The sequence below is a fragment of the Taudactylus pleione genome, unplaced genomic scaffold, assembly GCF_031769625.1.
Source record: "Taudactylus pleione unplaced genomic scaffold, aTauple2 ptg000454l, whole genome shotgun sequence".
In the NCBI taxonomy this organism is placed as follows: Eukaryota; Metazoa; Chordata; class Amphibia; order Anura; family Myobatrachidae; genus Taudactylus; species Taudactylus pleione.
In genome coordinates, this window is record NW_028284856.1 from 350,522 (window position 1) to 370,362 (window position 19,841).

Consider the following 19,841-nt stretch of genomic DNA (forward strand, 5'->3'; position numbering starts at 1 on the left):
CAATGTTGCAAGTAATGGTGTCTCCAACAACGCTGGTTTATAAGGTCTAAGCAAATAATCAGAATTAAAAATAGCACCTCAATAGGCAATGGCTAAAGGATTACCTAGGGAATATCCTTTTAATGTCACACTATTTATACTTATTTTGAAGTCATCGAAAATGTGTTCGACTCTTGTGACTAAATAGGGTTTTTTGCCTTTGTGACAAAGCTTTAATCATTTTGAACCTGTGTACATAGATCAGCATCTGTTTACTCCTACTACTGTGTTTTAGGCTATGGTATATATAAATAATACAAATCCACATCCCGACCACTCATGTTTTCCTTTCATTTTATTTTGTGTCCCCTTTTTTTTCCTGAATAATCAATTCAGAAAAGGAAATCAAGTTCATGTGTTCAGATGACGGTGAGGAAATTGCTAAATGCTTGCTCATAACAGTAGAGTGGTTGTGCTGCAATAAAAAGCCCATGCTTACTATTTTCATTTGTGTAGATAGTTATATATATATCATGAAGTTATTGTTTTACCCATTTTCACTTACCAGTGATTTATACTTGCCTTCCACCTTACAAGTGGTAGAGTAAGATAATATGGGGCCCTGTGCTGTAGTACGCCATTGGCCCTTAGCCCACATATGACAACAGATGGCATTCCACCTACTTTACATTTTATATATAGTTGTTATATATATATATATATATATATATATATATATATAGGTCCTTGTCACCTGTGCCCCCGACTCTCCAGCCCCTTGTCACATATGAGCAGTTCATGTGTCCAGGCTAATGTCTGCAGGGCCTATGCTACAACATTGGGACAATTTCCTCTACCTTTTTTGCAGCTTTGACTATCCACTGCTGCAGGTTTCATAAGCACAATTGCTACTTGGCCATACCCTTGAATGACAGGCACACTTCCCACACACATATTACATATTACACCCCACTACATTACATCAATACCCTCCCCTACATTACACTGACAGTCGACTATACTTACCTCCTTCTGTAGACAATTGCTGTGAGAAGCAGATTACTCTGTCTGCTTCTCCTACATGATCACTACACAGACGGGGGCCAGCACCAGAATAGCATGTGCTAACGAGAGAGAAAAGGGGTTGAGAATAGAGCGGGGAAGGAGAGGAACAGGGAGACATCTTGACAGTAAGGGGAAGAAATGGATAAGCCCACTGGTTTGCTGTACACCATGTCTATCAGCCTGGGAACTGGGTCAGGACTGCTCCCCACCATCACCAGACACCAGCACAATATTAGATATAGTGGATCCCAATGGCCAGGCTGACCCATACAAACTGCTACCGCCCAATTCTTGCAAATAACCAAACAATTTAAAAAAAGGGAAAAGTTTAAGAAAACTAAATCATAGAAATGGGTGACAGCAAGCCATTAGTGCAGATACGGGAGAAAAAAAACACTTAACCCTCCCTCATATTACATTTCAGTATTTATGCAATTGCAGACTCTAGAATGAGACCCATATTATAGATAGACCAAACACATGTTTAAAGACATGTATTGTTAACACCTGTAGTGTTAATAGCAATTGTGTGTCAATTACACAGGGTAAGCTTAATTAATTTTTGGAATAAGAACAGTGGTAAGTAGTAACACCTTTTTAAAACCTTTTAATCTCTGAATATCTTTAATCATACATTTATAGTATATTGATCCCTAATGCAGACTTTCTTTTCTTTTAAAGGACCCAGATTAAAGGTGTCAGGGGCATAATTAATGCTTTAGTTTTTAGGGTTTGTTTTTGCTTGTTTTTACATATACTTTATATAATGTTATCTATAAATGAATTCTAACTAATAAAATAAACTTCAGTGAAATTAAATTTATCAGTCAAGTAGCAGTGAGTCCCTCATCCATACCTCCTAACTTTCCCGATTTAGGCAACACAGGGCCTGATTCAGAGATGGATGCTAATGCAATCGCAGCTGCGATTTCGCACGGACTGCAGCTGCGAAAACATGCTAATAGTTCCAAAGCTTGCCTGAGTATAGGGACGCCCACTGCTACCTTGTCATCTGCGTACTACATTGCGTACCGACGTAAATATCGGTAACATCGACGCACATTGACCAGCCATGCAGTCCTCGCGGCAGGTCTGTCCTGTCTCAAATACAGCAGCTCTCCTGACAGGCAGAGAGCTCCCATGCTGCACAGGAGATCACAATGGCTAATTTATATTTATACACATCCCTGTAACAACGTATAAACTGTAAGACACACACTGTGTTACCTGTTACCTCCCCCATACACTGACTACCTATGCCTCGGGCGTAATCGCAGTGCAATCACTGCACGGGTGCAGTGCGGCTTATATGCATGTGCAATAGCATACAATTGCTCGATCTGCGTAAAATTTGGTACATCTCTGAATCAGGCCATAGTCCGCCATCCATTCAGCTAAGATGTTTGTCCTCACTGATTGGAATGTGGATTGATGTATGTCTCACTCCCCACTGCTCTGCACTGCTGATCTTTAGATTATGGTATGGAGTTAGAGGTGACTTAGCCCCTTTTGACATGGCCATGTCCCAATTCTCACGGTAATAACCCTTCATTCCAAATTTTAAAATTGGAATGTTAGGAAAGTGCTGAATAACTCCATTCTCCCCTTCTTCCTTGTGCCCAAAACCTCTATCACCTCTGCCCGTTTTTGGGCATATAGATGTGTTCTCATATCTCATACACTATTGTTGCAGTTGCACCAAACAGCCCTTCTTGACACACCAAGTACCGCCCGAAGATGCGCAATTGGATGAGACTAACTGCTTCAGGAAAGTACGCTGATTAATTTGACATGCAACACTCTGTGTGCGACTGAGGTTGAATCTATATACAAAGTGCTACAATACATTGGCCACAATGATTTTCCACGCCAAGTTCTGTTGTGTTTCGTATGGAGATTCAGTCACATACCAAATTAATCATTACAGTCGCAGGAAGTGGTTTGTCACATCCAAACGCGACTAAGACTCATTTTTGGGTAACAAAGATGCTTGGCACTAGTTGAGTCGCACGGAACCTGGTGGCTCACCCTCCCCAGGCATCTTTCGTCACTGAGGCTAGATGTATGAGGGCTCTCTTAGCTGCAATATATATAACTAAATATTGGATATGATGTGACATCACTATGCACCAATATTGTACCCAATGTACCCTAATAAATTATAAAAGATTTCTGAAACACTGATATTAATGGAAGAGAGATAATGAGAAAGATAATTGATTTTAAGGAGGTTGGGCTACTCCCAGCTGGCATTATTTAATAACCATGGCCGAAAGACTTGAGCATCCAGTATTCCTAGAAAAAGAGGGCAGGTAGTACATAATTGATTGAGCATCATGTGATCACCTCACATCCAATCATGTGACAACATTTCTGTAAGGAACACCTCTTTTATTCGAATCCATTGGCTGCTGGTGGTAAATGATTTCCAGAGATAGTCCAACCCCTTTACGATTGTAGTTCCCTTATCTAATATTTACATATTTGTATGCAGTCTCTTGGATAAATTTAAAATGTACATATTGGCAATTTAATAAATATGCATTATTTACAAATATGCAAAGATACATTTTTCCCCTTGTCCGTCGATTAGCAGCACAAAAGATAATCCACTTTTAACTTCGTATCACATTTTTTTTATGTCACCTACTAATGAGCAACAACAATAACGTACTGAATAATTTCACACTATCAGGCCAACCTTCCTTTACTAACACTTTTATGATTGAGGTGCTATAGAGTAAATGCTTGGCAAGACACCATTCAACAAATTAGGAAAGTAACCTGTAATATTTTAGCTGAGATTTGTTCTGGAAAATGAGAGGTACAGCACAAAATGCTCTATACAAAGGAAGTAGTGATTTTTATTTTTGGCTTGAAAATACTGCAGTGTACTAAAAATTCTATTTTGACCTCAGTTTATGCTGGCTTCCTTGGTTAATAGCAGTTACTTTATTGCTGATAAGCATATTTCTAAATATGTACACAATCAAATGTTCTTCTTTTTCACTAAGCTCAATTTTATTCTTAATTGTAAAGCTTTGCGACTAATAAATCATTGCATATAATATAACCTAGTTTAAGTGCTTTACATTCTCTTTTGAAAGCCCTTAAGGCTAATTTTACCAAAACATGATATACAGCAATACACAGTTACAGTATTGCTGTCACTAATTATGTAATGATGCTATCTGTCTTTCACACACAAACTGATCACAGGGCCCCTGACCATTGCAGTTATTTCAGTCGAGCTAATGGAGCCGGGCATATTGTTGGAAAATTACACTCAACACTGTAGAAACAAGACTTGCTACTTCTTTAAGAGGTCTAAAGCTGGGTACATACTACATGATATTGATAACTATAAGGCCGATTCCGACTCATCTAAATGACAAATCGTCAATATCGTGCAGTGTGTATGCACTACATCGTGTAGTGCGCGCTCCTGTGGGGTTCGTCAGCCGCGTCACCTGATCTTTTGTACATGCAGGAAGACCAGGCGATGCGGCTGACGCTCCCATGTAGCGCTATGTGGTGGGAACCTGCATATCGGGCGGTCATGCACCGGATCACCCAGTGTGTATGGACCACCCAGTATGACTGCCCGTCAGCGCTGGGGTCATGGGTCGAATTGCACACTAAACGACTGTGTACCCAGCTTTAGACTAGCATAAAACCAACACTGGTCCTCCTTTTTCAAAGGTGAAAGTCTTATAAAGTCTTATAATGTTAATATAATTTCCATGCTTTTCATTGGCTGACATGTTAAACTTTCAACTATTGTATCAATGGGAACAGATTTGAACCTATTCCCATGTCTCCATGCCAGAATCATTATAAGATTTTTGAGTTACTTGGCTGTCTTAAGGTGCATATCCACTACACGTGAGTGGAACGACTGTACGATTACAACATTGTAATCGTTCACCATCCTGTGCAGTGGATAATGTGCCCCCACTCAACAATATGTTGTTCAGTGCAGGCACCCTCTCTCATCCCCAAACGTGCACAACCTGACAATCTCATCAGGTTGGCCTGCATGTTCAGGCGATGACGATTCAGGCACAAGTAATGAACGATAACGATGTCGTAATTGTTCAATCGATCATGTAGTGGATACGCGCCTTTATACAAATGATGCAATGTTATACTAGAGACCAGCTGAAGCCCAGCCACACGCCTTAAGCACTGTGCCCTGGGTTTTGGGGGTTTTATTTTTTATTTTTTTGGGGGGGGGGTTGAAGGGAGGGGGTTTATATCTACTTAAAAAGGGTTTTCCATCTTGGAGATTTTATACACTCACTAGTACAGTACGGAGCTTTGTATACCAGCATTTTACTGCCCCAGTAGAATAATCTAATGGGATAAACGCAATATTCTTGTATAAACCGCAAATTCATAATGTTTTTATTTTGATGCACATTTATGCCTTTTAACTGTAATTATTTTTGCAGAATATAAAATATCACACTATATTAAAGCATTTATTAGTTAAAATGACTGTATTATTCTGAGGAAAAGGTGATTACATTTCAAGGTATCTTTCCAGTCTGAAAAATTTGGGGAAATTTGTATTTTGTGAGTGCTAATTACAGTCAATTGCTATGTACAGGAACACAAGTGATTTGTCAGGCCTGGTGAAATATCTAAGTGATATTTAGTAATTTTTATGTTCTCTGCACAAAGTTTGGTTCAACAGTCTTCTAAGGGGCATATTCAATTAGCCGCGATAAGCCGTTTTTGGTGAAAAAGTTTCGCAGATGACGTCATTTCGCCAGGTAAAAACTTATCCCCGTATTCAATTCCAAAGACTTTTCACCTACGCGGAAAGTCAATGCATTGGTATAGGCGAAAAAGATTTGCCTATGAAACCAAGCAGAAAAAAGTGCAGAATTGTGGTTTTGGGGTGCAAAGGTGGGGAAACCACCCTGCACCTGTGGAACAGGTCCCCAAAGGTTACTTGCATCAAAAAAAATTCTAAAAAAAATAACACACCAAAAAATAACATTGAAAAAGGGGACGAAAAAGTACAAAGTTGGGGTTCAAACTTAAAAACTAGCGAATTAAGCTTTTGGGGGGTCTGCAAGTATGGGGGAGGTGTTTTTGATTGCAGGTGCTTGCTGAAGGTGCATTTTTTTATGTTTTTTAAAACTAGCACTTTTCACCTTTATGAGTTTCGCCGGGTCCCGTTTTCGCATCCTTTGAAATTCAATATGGGGAATAGCGGGGCCGCCCACAATAAGTTTCCACCTCCAAAACACACAAAGTCACCGAAAAGTACGGCAGACGAAACTTTTCCGGCTTTTCGCGCCTAATTGAATATGCCCCTAAATCTGCTGTATTTCTGAAATATATCAATTTTACAGTATATTTGAAGTCTGTATAGAATGCTGCTACATTTCTTTCTAAATAAAAAGCGTCCTTGTCTAATACTGCTGTGCAGGTTTACATTTTGGTTAGGATAGGTGGCAATTAATGAATTCAAAAGTTTTCAAACTTTTTCAGCTGGGCCGTCCCTGATTACACCCTTCCCTGTATTTTTCTCTGTTTCCCCTCATGAAGTTTCAGCACATTGTTTGAAAACTTTTCCTTTTAACCACTCTGAGTGACTGCTACTTTTGTTCATAACTTTATGATCTATTGAAACTTTTCTATGATCCTACTGTACATGTGTTTTGGCCTATAACAGTCTAAGGCTCTTCTCTGTTTCTGTTTTCTGCATATCCACAGATAAACAACAAAACCAACGTAATAACAAGCCCAAAAGATCCCACCCCGCCTCTGGTATAATTAGCTTTTTCTTCCCCCCGGAGTATATATTTTTCTTTTCTGCTCTTTTGCTTTTACTTTTATTTGCATTTGAAGATCTAAAACCGTTGCATTTTTGTTGTTGTGGTTTTGTGGGGGGAAGTTCCTTGTGTAGCAGTGTGTTTTTCCAGTAACAGACTATTTGCAGGCATAAGAAATAGTACTGGCAACAGATCAGACACTTGCATGAGTTGTCCCAGTGTGGGTAGAGTGTGCTTTGTGTTGCCATTAGCTCTCCTTTTGATGAGTGTATCTTGATGTCCTAACCTAATAAAAATTACTTCACTAATATCTGGTTTGGACATCAAGGGGAGCTAACAAAAGTATCGCTAGGCAACGACAAAATGACCTTATTCAGATTTTAGTCTTCTGCTATGAAAGGCACTGTCAGACATTATAAGACTGGCTGAGCCATGAATAATTTTAAAAGAAAACAAATCAGCCTACAGAACAAATACATATTATATGTAATGTGGTGACTTTTGAATAGGTTGTTACATGCACATACATCATATTCTCTTTCTCCACTGTTTAATCTCTGCAATATAATGCAAATTGCTTTCATGCAACCACATAAACCATAGCTTCTACTTCAGATGCACAATGTGTGGAGAACATGAAAGTGAAAAGATTTAGGTGTAATCTTTAGTTGCTGTGTGCAGTTTATTTCAGCAGTCTGCTCTCCTCTAATGCTTCTATGTACATCTACATAATGAGTACATTAAAAGTATAATGCAATCCATTTCTTAAGGCCACACTGTTCTTTTTATTAGCGTGCCTAGAGTAGGCTTTCTTACATCTACACACTGATCTTGAATAAGGTCTTTGCATGCTGCTCTGGTAGGTAACATTGCAGATTTCTTCTTCGCCCAGGGTCAATCTCCAGGCTCATTCTTTGACAGCACCCCACCTTTATTTAGTGCTGTCAGCATTCCTACATAGGTGCATTTTGCCTCTGCAACTGAACTTACCAATAGGTACTGTTTTTCTTTCTGTTCTTACTCAGGAGCCCCAAACTACCGTAATCCACAACCCTGCTGATGGAAATAAGGTATTCGGAAAGAATCAACTCCATCTTGCTTTACAATTTACATATTTCATCAACAAACTAATTTGACAATTTTTAGTCCATTGCCAGTGGGAGACATTCACTAAACTTGAATATTTATATTGCCACTTATTACAGAGATTCATTTAGTAAATGCCTCCCAAACATATACTAGTAACTAAAGTCCTTAAGGACATCTTTTCCAAACCACCCAATGTCTCTTAACCAGACATAGAAAAGAGACTTAATACATTACATTTCAGGTATTTTATAAAGGTATTTTTTATTTATTTCTTAATGTTCATTGTTTTTACACACCATTTCCACTTTGTATTCTATTTTTTTGTTTGTTTTCATTTCTGCATGAACAAATTGTTCTGACTACTTTTCTATTCTTGAGTTAATAAAGTGTTACCATTATCTGTTTCACTTGCTATACAACTGGGCAGCTGTGGAATTGTAGCATAGTCAAAAAATATATAATGTATTGTTTTTATTTCTATAGATGTCATATGTCCTACATTTTAAACAAGTTATTAGTTGTGGTTAATGTTTCTTTTTGTGCAGTAACTACTTTAAATTGGTTGTTATACATAAGTGTTTTTTTGCAGAAATACAGTCATGATGATCAGTTAGACTCAGTGCCCAAATTTCAGCATTGAAATAGTGACTGAGTCATGTAAGGTAATATCTGTCCCACTGCCTGACTTACAGTGTAGTCCCTCATAGATATAATAAAGGGAAGTATAAAAGAGCATTGAAAAACTGTGTGCACCGTATGCATGTTCCTCAGATTCTGCTTGAGATTTGTGGATGTTTATTGGTCTATGGTTCTTCCTTGGTGGCTTACTGCATCTGGCTTGTTGCCAAGTCAAATGGAACTGCAATATACAGGAGGGTAACCCCCCCTACACACACACACACACACACACACACACAGTCTATTTCTATGCACAGTGCATAAGCCAATATGTGCTAAAAAAAAAAAAAAAAAAAAAGTCGTTAAAACAAATCATCTCTTACTGCCTTTGAATTGCCAATAAGGGATTCTGGCTGTGTGATGATGATATGTAGATGGAGTAGAGTTAAACAGATTCAATTCAAAATTCAAGTGCTGCTCGGACAAACAGCAGACATCAGAAGTGCTCTAGCGAGCAAACAGAAGAGTCCTTCCTGACAGCTTATTTGAATTTGGCCTATTGAAGCTAATGCTCAGTGGAAGCTTCCAACTTGTATCTGCAAATCTCCAATGCAAGAATCAATAAATAAGAATAGAAAAAGACACATATATATATATATATATATATATATATATATATCTCAGAGCTTTTTTCTGCAAGCCTCATCTGAATAGCACGGTGCCTAGAATGACACCCTGCAGCCAGAATCTATGCAGCAGTGCCACCAGGAGCATCCTTAGGACGCTTCAGATGGTCACACCGCTGCCCTTACAGTTCCCCGGAGCATCCTCAGTTAATCACCAGCGATTGCCCTGTGTGATGTCACACGGAGGGGGCATGGTCTGCACCAGGCCCGCGAATAATGTTATATTTATCAAAATGGACCTCAGCAGAAAAAAGGTTCCCCACCCCTGATTTAAGATAATATTAATTCAATCAAATATATAAACACCAAAAATCTTATAAATTATATACTTAAACAGATAGATCAGTAATTTATTCTTAAATGCATATGGGTATATTAACATTATTCACTATTTAATAAAATGAAAAACAAAACAGACTTAAACAACTTAAGAGTAAAAAGTGCAACACGTCAGCGCAATGCATAGGTGGAGTAACATTAGTTTAAACAAAGCTAATCGGCAACTCACAGGCTACGGAGACTGGTCTTTAATAATATACATGAAAGTAAAGTAAGCAAGTCACACACAATACCTTATTAGTGGTGTTTCCCACAGCTATGACTATAGTGTTTAATGATACTTATTCATATGGATATCTGCTATCACTATCAGTGACTCTATAGCACTGATGGCTCATTCTCACCTATCTACTTCCTAAATGCCGTTTTCAGACAAACACCTGAAAAGTTCCTAAAAATTACAATGAACAGTTTTTATTATGGGCTCACTCCCACCATTGCATTCTTATTTAAAATTTTAGAATTTAAAATCGGTTGTATTAGAAAAAAACACAATGAATAAAAAGCGTATAATGTATTAAAACTCCAAAATTAGCGAGCTTATGTACTTATGCATTTTTACCCATTTTCTAAGGTTATGCGATAAAATGTGTGACTGAGCCCTGACTGTTCCTGGGCATGACTGGAGAGTTCATCCTGAGCTGAAGATAGTATTAGGAAAAATACTCCCCATTAAATCCCACTATTGACCATCTTGACCAGCTTATATGTTCCTTGTCAGCAGGGCCGGTTCTAGACATTGTGGAGCTCAGGGCGAAAGTTCACAGTTGCACCCCAAAAAAATACAAATAAAACTTTTTGTAGATGACGTTCCACTGCGCGGGCTGAAAGCATAAGCGCTTCCAGAAAGGGGCGTGTCCTTGCGGAACACCCCCAATTCATCACACTGTGGGGCGTGCCCAGCACTCATGAAGGTGCTGGACTTCCCCCAAGCTCTCCCCTCGTGGCTAATAATTGCCATGTGCAGTAATGCGCCTTACACAGTATGTCTTACACAGTAATGCCCTTTATAACACATTATGCCACACGCAGTAATGCCCTCTATAACACATTATGCCACATGCAGTAATGCCCTGTATAACACATTATGCCACATGCAGTAATGCCCTGTATATAACATTATGCCACATGCAGTAAAGGCCTTTATAACACATTATGCCACATGCAGTAATGCCCTGTATAACACATTATGCCACATGCAGTAATGGTTTTTATAACACATTATGCCACATGCAGTAATGGCTTTTGTAACACATTATGCCACATGTAGTAATGCCCTGTATAACACATTATGCCATATGCAGTAATGCCCTGTATAACACATTATGCCACATGCAGTAATGCCCTGTATAACACATTATGCCATACGCAGTAATGCCCTGTATATTACATTGTGCCACACACAGTAATTCTCTTTATAATTCAGTATCCCCAATTCAAATTACATCACACATTAGTCCCTTATTCATGTTATGACACACAGTGGTGCCCCTTTTACACAATGCCCAAATTAGTGCCCCTTATATGCAAGGCCCACAGTAGTGAGTAGTAGTGCCCCTAATACAATGCCCACAGTAGTAGTGCCCCCTATAGTAGTGCCCACATTAGTAGTGCCCCAGTAATAATGCCCCCTATATTAGTGCCCACAGTAGGAATGCCCCCTATAGTAGTGCCCAAATTTGTAATGCCCCCATTAGTGCCCCCTATAGTAGTGCCCCCAGTAGTAATGCCCCCTTATAGGCATGCCCCAAGTAGAAATGACCCCTTATAGACATGTTCCCAGTAGTAATGCCCCCCTATAGACATGCCCCCAGTAGTAATGCCCCTTAGACATGCCCCCAGTAGTAATGCCCCCTTATAGACATGCCCCCAGTAGTAATGCCCCCTTATAGACATGCTCCCAGTAGTAATGCCCCTTATAGACATGCCCCCAGTAGTAATGCCCCTTACAGACATGCCCCCAGTAGTAATGCCCCAGTAGTAATGCCCCTTATAGACATGTAACCAGTAGTAAAGCCCCCCTATAGACATGTCCCCAGTAGTAATGCCCCTTATAGACATGCCCCCAGTAGTAATGCCCCCTTATAGACATGCCCCCAGTAGTAATGCCCCCTTATAGACATGCCCCCAGTAGTAATGCCCCCATGCCTCCCTTCTGAAAAATAAAAAATACAAACACAATACTTACCTAAGGCCCCGCTCCTGCGTCCGCTGCCGTCCGGTCCGACCACGGCTCCACCACGGATCTATGGGAGAGACGTCATGATATCCCTCCCATAGTGCTCTATGCGGGAGCCGGAGCTCTGGAGTGAGCTTCAGCTGCCGCTGCAGGGAGGGAGCCGGGTGCCCGCTGATAACAAATATCAGCGGGTGCACGGCAACGCGGGGGGGTCCAGCGCTGGGGGTTTTTTTATTATGGGAAAAAAATTTTACCTTCTGGGGACTCAGTGGCGCCCTCTAGGGGCCAGCGCCCCGGGCGACAGCCCTGTTAGCCCACCCCTAGAACCGCCACTGCTTGTCTGTGATTGTTTACCCTGGCTGTACTGAATATGTGCCGGACTGTTTCTGCTGTAGTGATATCTTCTTATAGGTGATGTCTTCGCAGTCAGTGCATCATCAACATCCACTATATTTTATAGCAAAAACTGACTTTGTTCCAGAATTCATATATCTGGGCAATTCCTGTTTTGTCAGATATTTTTGACTTAAATATGAAGCATTCAGCCTTTTTGGCAGGCATTCTAATTAATCAGATTGTAGTGTCACTGACAAATGCTACATAGCTGTCAACTTCAGAAGCTTAGGCTTTCCTGCTGCCTGTCGTTCCTGCTCTGTGAACTACCTGATCACATGGAATAATTATAAGGTACAGCTTTAACTGAGTAACTTGTCATTGCTTTGTAAAACATACCAAACAATAGATTTTATAATCTTTTTAAAATAACTGCACACACTTCTGGCCTAACTAAAATAAAGACATGGAAATGTGCATTCAATCCTTGGGCCTAATTCAGAGGTGGACGCAAATCCCATCACGGCTGTGATCCTGTAAACAGCGGTTGTGAGAAAATATGCAAATGTCACAGCTGCCACGATTTGTATTGAGACGCCCACTAGCGGTGTCGCAAGTCTGCCACTTGTGTACAAAGGCACATCATCAGACTTCTGAGATACCATATGGTCACTCAGAATGACAATCGCACGTAAGTTGCCGGAGCTCTGCATATGAATTCAGTCGCTGACTGTAACACGCCCCCGAAACAGTTGCGACATACCTGTGTTTTAACTGCCACTCCCCTGTTACCTCCCCCAAATTGTCACTGTCTGTCAATCACTCTGCATTCTAATTCTCCCTACAACCATAATTGCAAAACCATTGCGGTACATGCGCAGTGTGACTTTGAGGCATGCGCAGACTGCAAACATTAGCCGCTTGCGACCGAAATTGACACTCAGTCCTTCTCTGATTCAGGCCTCTTGTCATCTTAAAAGTTAAAATTGCTGTTGGCAGTGCTCCAGGTTTACCAGATCTGGCTCCTGGTTGGCTCCATCCGCACGGTTCCAGAGCTAAAGCAAACACTCTATCATGGAAGCATGCTGCTTTTCACAAGCTCCAGCACCAAATCTGTTAATAAATGGACATTATTTTTAGGTTAATGTCCATTTGTACCTATAATATATTTGATGTGGTTATCTAGCCAGTGCTAATTGGCTGTAATATTGGTCTATTTTTATATTAAATCGCATCGTTTTAAAATAGTGGCAAGCTCAGCAGAAACAGAAGTGGAGCTCCTGCTCCTAGCCCCAGAGATGAAGCAATGGCCAACCGTAGTTAAAATCCAATCTTTAATCTTCTGTAGCTATTAGTTTGCATGTCCCCATTCAAGAGACATGATCTTTGATTCTGTATATTAACCAGGCATGCCAATAGATAAGGAAGGAAATGAAAACATGTCCTAATACATTATCTAATTAGGGCTAAATAGGCAATACAGAAAACATTCAACGTGCACCACATTCAGTAATGAACCCAGAGGCATAAGAAACATATAAATGTTACTGAGCTCTATTCGTGCACTACAGTAAGAAGTAGTCACCTAGTGGTTATATATATATATATATATATATATATATATATATAATGACCTACTGTTTATACGCTTATACACATATAAGAGATCATGCATGAATGCATATTTTAGGTATGTTTTCTAGCGGCTATCTAATCATTAAAAGAGAACATAATGTAGATATTTCTTAGGATAGCATCAAAGCATGTTTTTTTCCCTCCATATTCAACATATACAGTCAGGTCCATAAATATTGGGACATTGACAGAATTTTCAGATTTTGGCCTCTATTCACCACCACAATGGCTTTGAAATGAAACAAACAAGATGTGATTTAACTGCAGACTTTCAGATTTAATTTGAGGGTAATTACATCCAAATCAGGTGAACGGTGTAGGAATTACAACGGTTTCTATATGTGACTCCCACTTTTTAAGGGGCCAAAAGTAATGGGACAAACTAAACAATCCTAAATCTAACTTTCACTTTTTAATACTTTGTAGCAAATCCTTTGCAGGCAATTACAGCCTGAAGTCTGGAACGCATAGACATCACCAAACGATGGGTTTCATCCCTGGTGATGCTCTGCCAGGCCTCTACTGCAAATGTCTTCAGTTCCTGCTTGTTCTTGGGGCATTTTCCCTGCAGTTTTGTCTTCATCAAGTGAAATGCATGCTCAATCGGATTCAGGTCAGGGGATTGACTTGGCTATTGCATAACATTCCACTTTTTAGCCTTAAAAAACTCTTTGGTTGCTTTTGCAGTATGCTTCGGGTCATTGTCCATCTGCACTGTGAAGAGCCGTCCAATGAGTTCTGAAGCATTTGACTGAATATGAGCATATAATATTGCCCGAAACACTTCAGAATTCATTCTGCTGCTTTTGTCAGCAGTCACATCATCAATAAATACAAGGGAACCAGTTCCATTGGCAGCCATACATGCTCACGCCATGTGGTGGTACTGTATGTTTTGGATCAAGAGCAGTTTCTTTCCTTCTCTTCTCTTCCCATCACTCTGGTACAAGTTGATCTTTGTCTCATCTGTCCATAGGATGTTGTTCCAGAACTGTAATGGCTTTTTTAGATGTTGTTTGGCAAACTCTAATCTGGTCTTCCTGTTTTTGTGGCTCACCAATGCTTTACATCTTGTGGTGCACCCTCTATATTCACTCTTGTGAAGTCTTCTCTTGATTGTTGACTCTGACACATATACACCTACCTCCTGGAGAGTGTTCTTGATTTGGCCAACTGTTGTGAAGGGGTTTTTCTTCACCAGGGAAATAATTCTTTTGTCATCCACCAAAGTTGTTTTCCGTGGTCTTCCGGGTCTTTTGGTGTTGCTGAGCTCTCCGGTGCGTTCTTTCTTTTTAAGAATGTTCCAAACAGTTGATTTGGCCACACCAAATGTTTTTGCTATCTCTCTGATGGGTTTGTTTTGATTTTTCAGCCTAATGGTGGCTTGCTTCACTGATAGTGACAGCTCTTTGGATCTCATATTGAGAGTTGTCAGCAACTGATTCCAAATGCAAATGTCACACCTAGAATCAACTCCAGACCTTTTACCTGCTTAATTGACAATGAAATAACGAGGGAATAGCCCACACCTGTCCATGAAATAGCTTTTGAGTTGATAGTCCCATTACTTTTGGCCCCTTAAAAAGTGGGAGGCGCATATTGAAACTGTTGTAATTCCAACACCGTTCACCCGATTTGGATGTAATTACCCTCAAATTAAATCTGAAAGTCTGCAGCTAAAGCACATCTTGTTTGTTTAATTTCAAAACCATTGTGGTGGTGAATAGAGGCCAAAATATGAAAATTCTGTCAATGTCCCAATATTTATGGACCTGACTGTATATGCATGCGCGCGCACACACAAATACCATTAAGGTATTCGTAAATGTAAATCAAACATTAATATACAGAGTTTAGATACCCAGTACAATATTGCATTCATTATATATACATTGGAATTGTCTTAATATACTACTTAGACAGAAGCATGTCATAAGAAGATTTTTTTATGTAGCTGCCTGGTAGAGTTAGGCTTTGTTAAAGGACAGTATCTAATATAATGAATGCAAACACATTATCCATTTAAAAACATAAAGGGAAAAATGACTGAAATTTATATAGTGCAATAGATTGTAAACGACACCATACATGTAGTCCTTCATGAATTTAAAATGTAAGGGGTTATGTACATGAATGTATACAAACACTTTATCCCAAGGACGTGTGCAGAGCACAGCTGTAAAGATGCTCCATTTACCCCGAGCATGGATGTACAGACTGTTCATTCAGCATTCTTCTTTATGCACATTCACTTTAGCAATGATAAATTGCACATAACAGCCATTTTCATTTTATTTGCAGGGAAAATCTTGCAGTAAGTCATATTGGCTAGGCAGGAAACCCCACCATATTCTATCAGTATCTGTGTTCAGCTTTGTCATATACACAGCATTGTCAAATATGTTTTCTGTGTCTGTTCTTACTAATGTATTGCTCACATTGGTATCAATTATATTATACAAGATCTATTCAGGGACACCTAAAGCTGCATACACACGTAAAGATTTTCTGTCCAACCATAAAACTAGTTGATTGGTTGGAATGAAAATCTGGTAAGGTATGAAAGCAAATGACAATCAGCAATTTGCTCCCAAACGCCGGAAAGTGGACAAAAACTGTTGTTTGAACAAATTGTTTAGATCAAACATCTGTTTTCTGGCATTTAGGAGCAAATTGCTGATCATCATTTACTCCCATACGTTACCAGATTTTCATTCCAACCAATCAACTAGTAAGATGGTCGGACAGAAAATCTTTACGTGTGTATGCAGCTTAAATTTCACAGAATTGCTAAATATATATATATTTTCAGTATCGGTAACATCCATGCACATTTTCTATCTGTCAGTTCTTTTTTGTTAACGTTTGCTCTATAATACTAAACAGACAATAGCCTTTGTTTGCTTACATTGCACTTAGGTGCGGAATTTGCACTGAACGACAAACTGCTTTATCTGTCACATCTTATTGTAATTGTACTGTAATTTAGGACATTGTCCTTAAAGTCAATATTAATAGATGAGTCCTCCTGACGCACCTTTTTTTTTTTAACCCTAAAAGCCCAACCCATGACTGTTTCTCTGTGATGTTAATGTTTTTATGTTAGTTTTCTCAAACAAATCATTTATCTACCAATGTGCCCTAATGTAATGTTTGTATATGAATGTTTCTCTACATGTAAATTGTAGGGTTCCTACTAGTGATTAAAATGAGGCTTGGTCAACCAATAAGAGAAATACCAATATGTGCAACAAAGTGAATTGGAGTATATAAATGTAATACATGTTTATATCCCTTTTTTATCACTATTGCTATTGCTATCTATAGAGAATGAAATCTCAACCAGAAGCACCTGAAGGCAGTTGGTAGCTGCTGTAATGGAACCTGAAATGAGGGGTATAACATAGCACAATGAAAGCTATAGCACTTGATCATGTTTAAGAGTTAGGTTTTCATTCAACTTTATTTTAACTGTATTTGGACTGCCTAGTTCCTGTTAAAGATAATAATCAGTTTAATTTGTCAAACATTAACAGTGAATACCCGTTTTTTTTTTCTCCACCATTCCTTTCATTTGACTACAGTAATTGTTGTGGACTGCTCAAACATTGAGCAGATTCTGTTTATGTTCTTGTTCCTGTGTGTGTGGCCTTCTGTCTGAGACATGTAATGCATAATGTATCCGCTGCGCTCCTCTTGTATTTACTATGCGTTTTTTGAAAAATATGTCCAATACAGAGAGTGCAATGATTACCCACTGGACTCTGACGCTGTATAATCAGGTTACATATATAATTCTAGCCTGTGGGCACATTGCTTTTGCTGCATTAGTTACACCCTTTATACAGAACATTCTGTAGCTTTGCCAGATGTGTTACAGAGGAGAAGGTAGTGCCTCTACATTGCACAATTCAGTTCCACTTAAATCAGATGCTTTTTCACAGTCCCTCATTTTCATTCCTCTTGCGAATGACGTATAATGAAGTATGTGGTACATGAATATAGAGAGTTCAGTTTTGCCCAATGCTAAATTCAGCCATATGTGTGATATTTATAAATCAGCAGTACACATCTCTCTGTGGCATTTCATCCTTTCATCCGAGAGGTGAAATATGAATGTTTATGGCAAATAAATATTTAAGGGATCTGTGCTGTGCCCCTACTGTCATTATATAGAATACACCACAATATGTTATTTATCGGCACTGTGCAAAAACTAATTTTTGCACCCACCTGGCAATCTGCATATAAGCATTACTATGAGACCCTCGTATTAGAATTAGCATCTTCTAAACAACTTATATTGTGCTCTATCTTTTATGTATGTATTTAAACAATTAGTAAGTTGTGTGTGATTTTTTTTTTTAATTCTATACTGTCCATACCAGGGACAGATTTATTACAAGATCTATCTTGTAGTCAGTGGTGCGTGAACACAAATTCGGACATTAGTCTACAGTAACTTTTGTAGAACTAAAGCATAGTATTATAGCAATTATTTTTCATATAGGACCAATTGGTTAGTAACACTAACTTTTTGGCATCTACGCTACTAATATTTGGGTTCTTCAGCTGAACACACACAAATCTGTCCAGAAAGACAGTCTGGTCATTTTATACCAACTTTTCTACAAATGCTTAAATCATTCAGTTTACCAAATCCAAATAATAAGGCCCATTATAATTCCAAAGGCCGAGAAATCCAGTAGGGAGATGATTACAAGGCATGTGTTCACGGTCATTGGCCAACTTGTGCTGCATGGCAATCCCGTGATCTGGTTGTTTGGCCTGACCAACATTAAGCTCTATGGAATATTCTATTCCCTGTGTGCCAGGATTGCTCTCAGATCTAGAAATATGATTGATTGGAAATAATAAAATGTGATCACAAAGAAAAGATTTTCAGCACTCCTTGCAATTCCTTAAGAAAATAAGCCTCCTGTATATGTTTATTATAAGTTACAGTTTCATATAATCAACAAGCTTGAAATAGTTTATTTATTTTACCAGCCTAAATTCACTCTGATTTGAAATTGTAATAAAAATTAGCTTATAGAAACGTATTTCACTTGGGCATTTGTTTATGAAATATATACTGAGGTATCAACTTAGCACTCCCTCTCCGACTAGTATTGATGAGTTATATATGCATAGGAGACCTAGTTCAACTCTACATGAAGAATTTACACCCTAGAGCACTGTGCACTTCTATGAGTGGAAAATAGGGCAGCCCCCTCGGAACCTGTAGGCACTGTCCTGTTCATTTTGCAGGTCACATCTATTATTGCTTACAGATTAGTAGTGACGAAGCAAATGTAATAAGAGTTTTATATTGTAAATCTTTCCTTAAGCTAACTGATAGAAAAACTCTATTTTGCGCAACATAACATAGTCAGTTCCATTAGGGAAACGTTATTATTACTGATAAATACTACACCACTGATCTCCAGTATTTTATCTGGAAATTACAACATGCAATATTAATGAAATAGTTCATCTTAAGTATTATAGAATTATGTTGTAATTGGCATTTGTACTTGTTCTGCTGTCAATAGTTATGTTTTTTTGTATGTAATAAGAACATTGTGTCTGTTTTATTGGGTCTTTGTTACCACGTTCCTTCCTTCTTGTTGCAATGTTGCAGGTAAATTTTGTTTTAAAAAAGTTTAGTCCGGATTGTCTGTTTGAGCTGATGTTTAGATGTTGCGTCTCTCAGACTACTGATTGGCAGTGCGCCCTCTAAGACGTGCACTCTGTAAATGAAATGGCTAAAATGAGAAACTCTTAAGATGCCCATACACAGTGCGATATGCACCTTGCTATGTGACTTGTGATCTGATGGCCTACATATCGGGTGGTCCCCACACAGGGAGCAATCGGGTGGCTGACCGCCCGATATGCCGGCACCCCCCTCCCCCACCATAGCGCTGCATGGGATCGTACGTAGCATCCCCAGATCAAGTGAACATGCAGTAAGATCTGGAGGTGCGATGTACAACCCCACGGGAGCGTGCACTGGCCGATGACATGCCCACACAAGGTACGATATAGCAGCGATATCGTACCAATCCGTCGGATTGGCTACTATATCGCACCGTGTATGGGCAGCTTTAGGTTTTCCTTAAGACT

General features: G+C 39.1%; 1 protein-coding gene across 22 annotated transcripts in view; it reads left to right on the plus strand.

The window, feature by feature from the left end:
* Positions 1-19,841, plus strand: part of CAMK2D (calcium/calmodulin dependent protein kinase II delta) — a 286,873-nt gene that overhangs the window by 244,649 nt on the left and 22,383 nt on the right. For 7 of the 22 annotated variants that reach the window (XM_088448303.1, XM_088448290.1, XM_088448288.1 and 4 more), the window contains exons 14-15: positions 6,775-6,828; positions 7,859-7,903. The exons of 6 other annotated variants lie outside the window; for them this stretch is intronic. In XM_088448303.1, the coding sequence (XP_088304429.1) occupies positions 6,775-6,828; positions 7,859-7,903 (99 nt within the window). Of the gene's footprint in view, positions 1-375; positions 409-6,774; positions 6,829-7,858; positions 7,904-19,841 lie in introns of all 22 variants that reach the window. 9 more of the 22 variants (XM_088448282.1, XM_088448285.1, XM_088448284.1 and 6 more) reach the window with 2 other exon arrangements.